This window comes from Eimeria mitis, genomic scaffold, assembly GCF_000499745.2.
Source record: "Eimeria mitis Houghton genomic scaffold, Emh_scaff923, whole genome shotgun sequence".
NCBI lineage: Eukaryota > Apicomplexa > Conoidasida > Eucoccidiorida > Eimeriidae > Eimeria > Eimeria mitis.
The window spans coordinates 6,986-7,633 of NW_013576801.1; the positions used below are offsets into that span (position 1 = coordinate 6,986).

The 648-nt window shown below is 58.8% G+C and overlaps 1 protein-coding gene across 1 annotated transcript in view; it reads right to left on the minus strand.

Annotated features, from left to right (window-relative positions):
* Nucleotides 1-648, minus strand: part of EMH_0025420 (glycine cleavage T-protein domain containing protein, putative) — a gene marked incomplete at both ends in the record, with an annotated part of 5,625 nt that overhangs the window by 3,997 nt on the left and 980 nt on the right. The window contains one exon of the mRNA XM_013502443.1: nt 1-646. Coding sequence (XP_013357897.1) covers nt 1-646 — 646 coding nt within the window. The remainder of the gene's footprint in view (nt 647-648) is intronic.

The window sequence follows — 648 nt, forward strand, 5'->3', positions numbered from 1 at the left end:
TCTGCTGCTGTTGCTGCTGCTGCTGCTGCTGCTGGTGCTGCTGCTGCTGTTTGTTGATCTGCAGCAGCAATAAGAAGGTCGAGGGTTTGTTGCGTTTGCTGCTGCAGCAACGAGACACCGGGAGCTTCCACCAGCTGTATTATACGTTCTAGTTTATCATCTTCTGCTGCTGCTGCTGCTGCTGCTGCTGCTGCTGCTGCTGCTGCTGCTGCTGGGGGTGCAGCAGCAGCACCACCGCCAGGACCAGGACCAGCAGCAGCACCACCACCAGCAGCATCAGCAGCAGCAGCAGCAGCAGAAGCAGCAGCAGCAGCAGCAGCAGGAGTAGATGGAATAGGAGAGGGATAGAGAGCATTGACGTCAGCAGCAGCAGCAGCAGCAAAGGCGCGTGCTGCTGCTTCTCTGAATGAATAGGGAGAAGGAGACAGTCCCCGCAGCTGCTGCTCGTGCTGCACATACACCTCAGCAAGCGCCAGCGGTAGACTTGGTTTTTCTGCTGCTGCTGCTGCTGCTGCTCCTGCTCCTGCTGCTGCTGCTGCAGGTGCTGCTGCAGGTGCTGCTGCTGATGATGCTGCTGATGATGGTGGCGGTGGTTCTCCTGCTTCTGCTGCTGCTGCTGTTGCGGTATCGTTTTCCCCGCCGTACCGC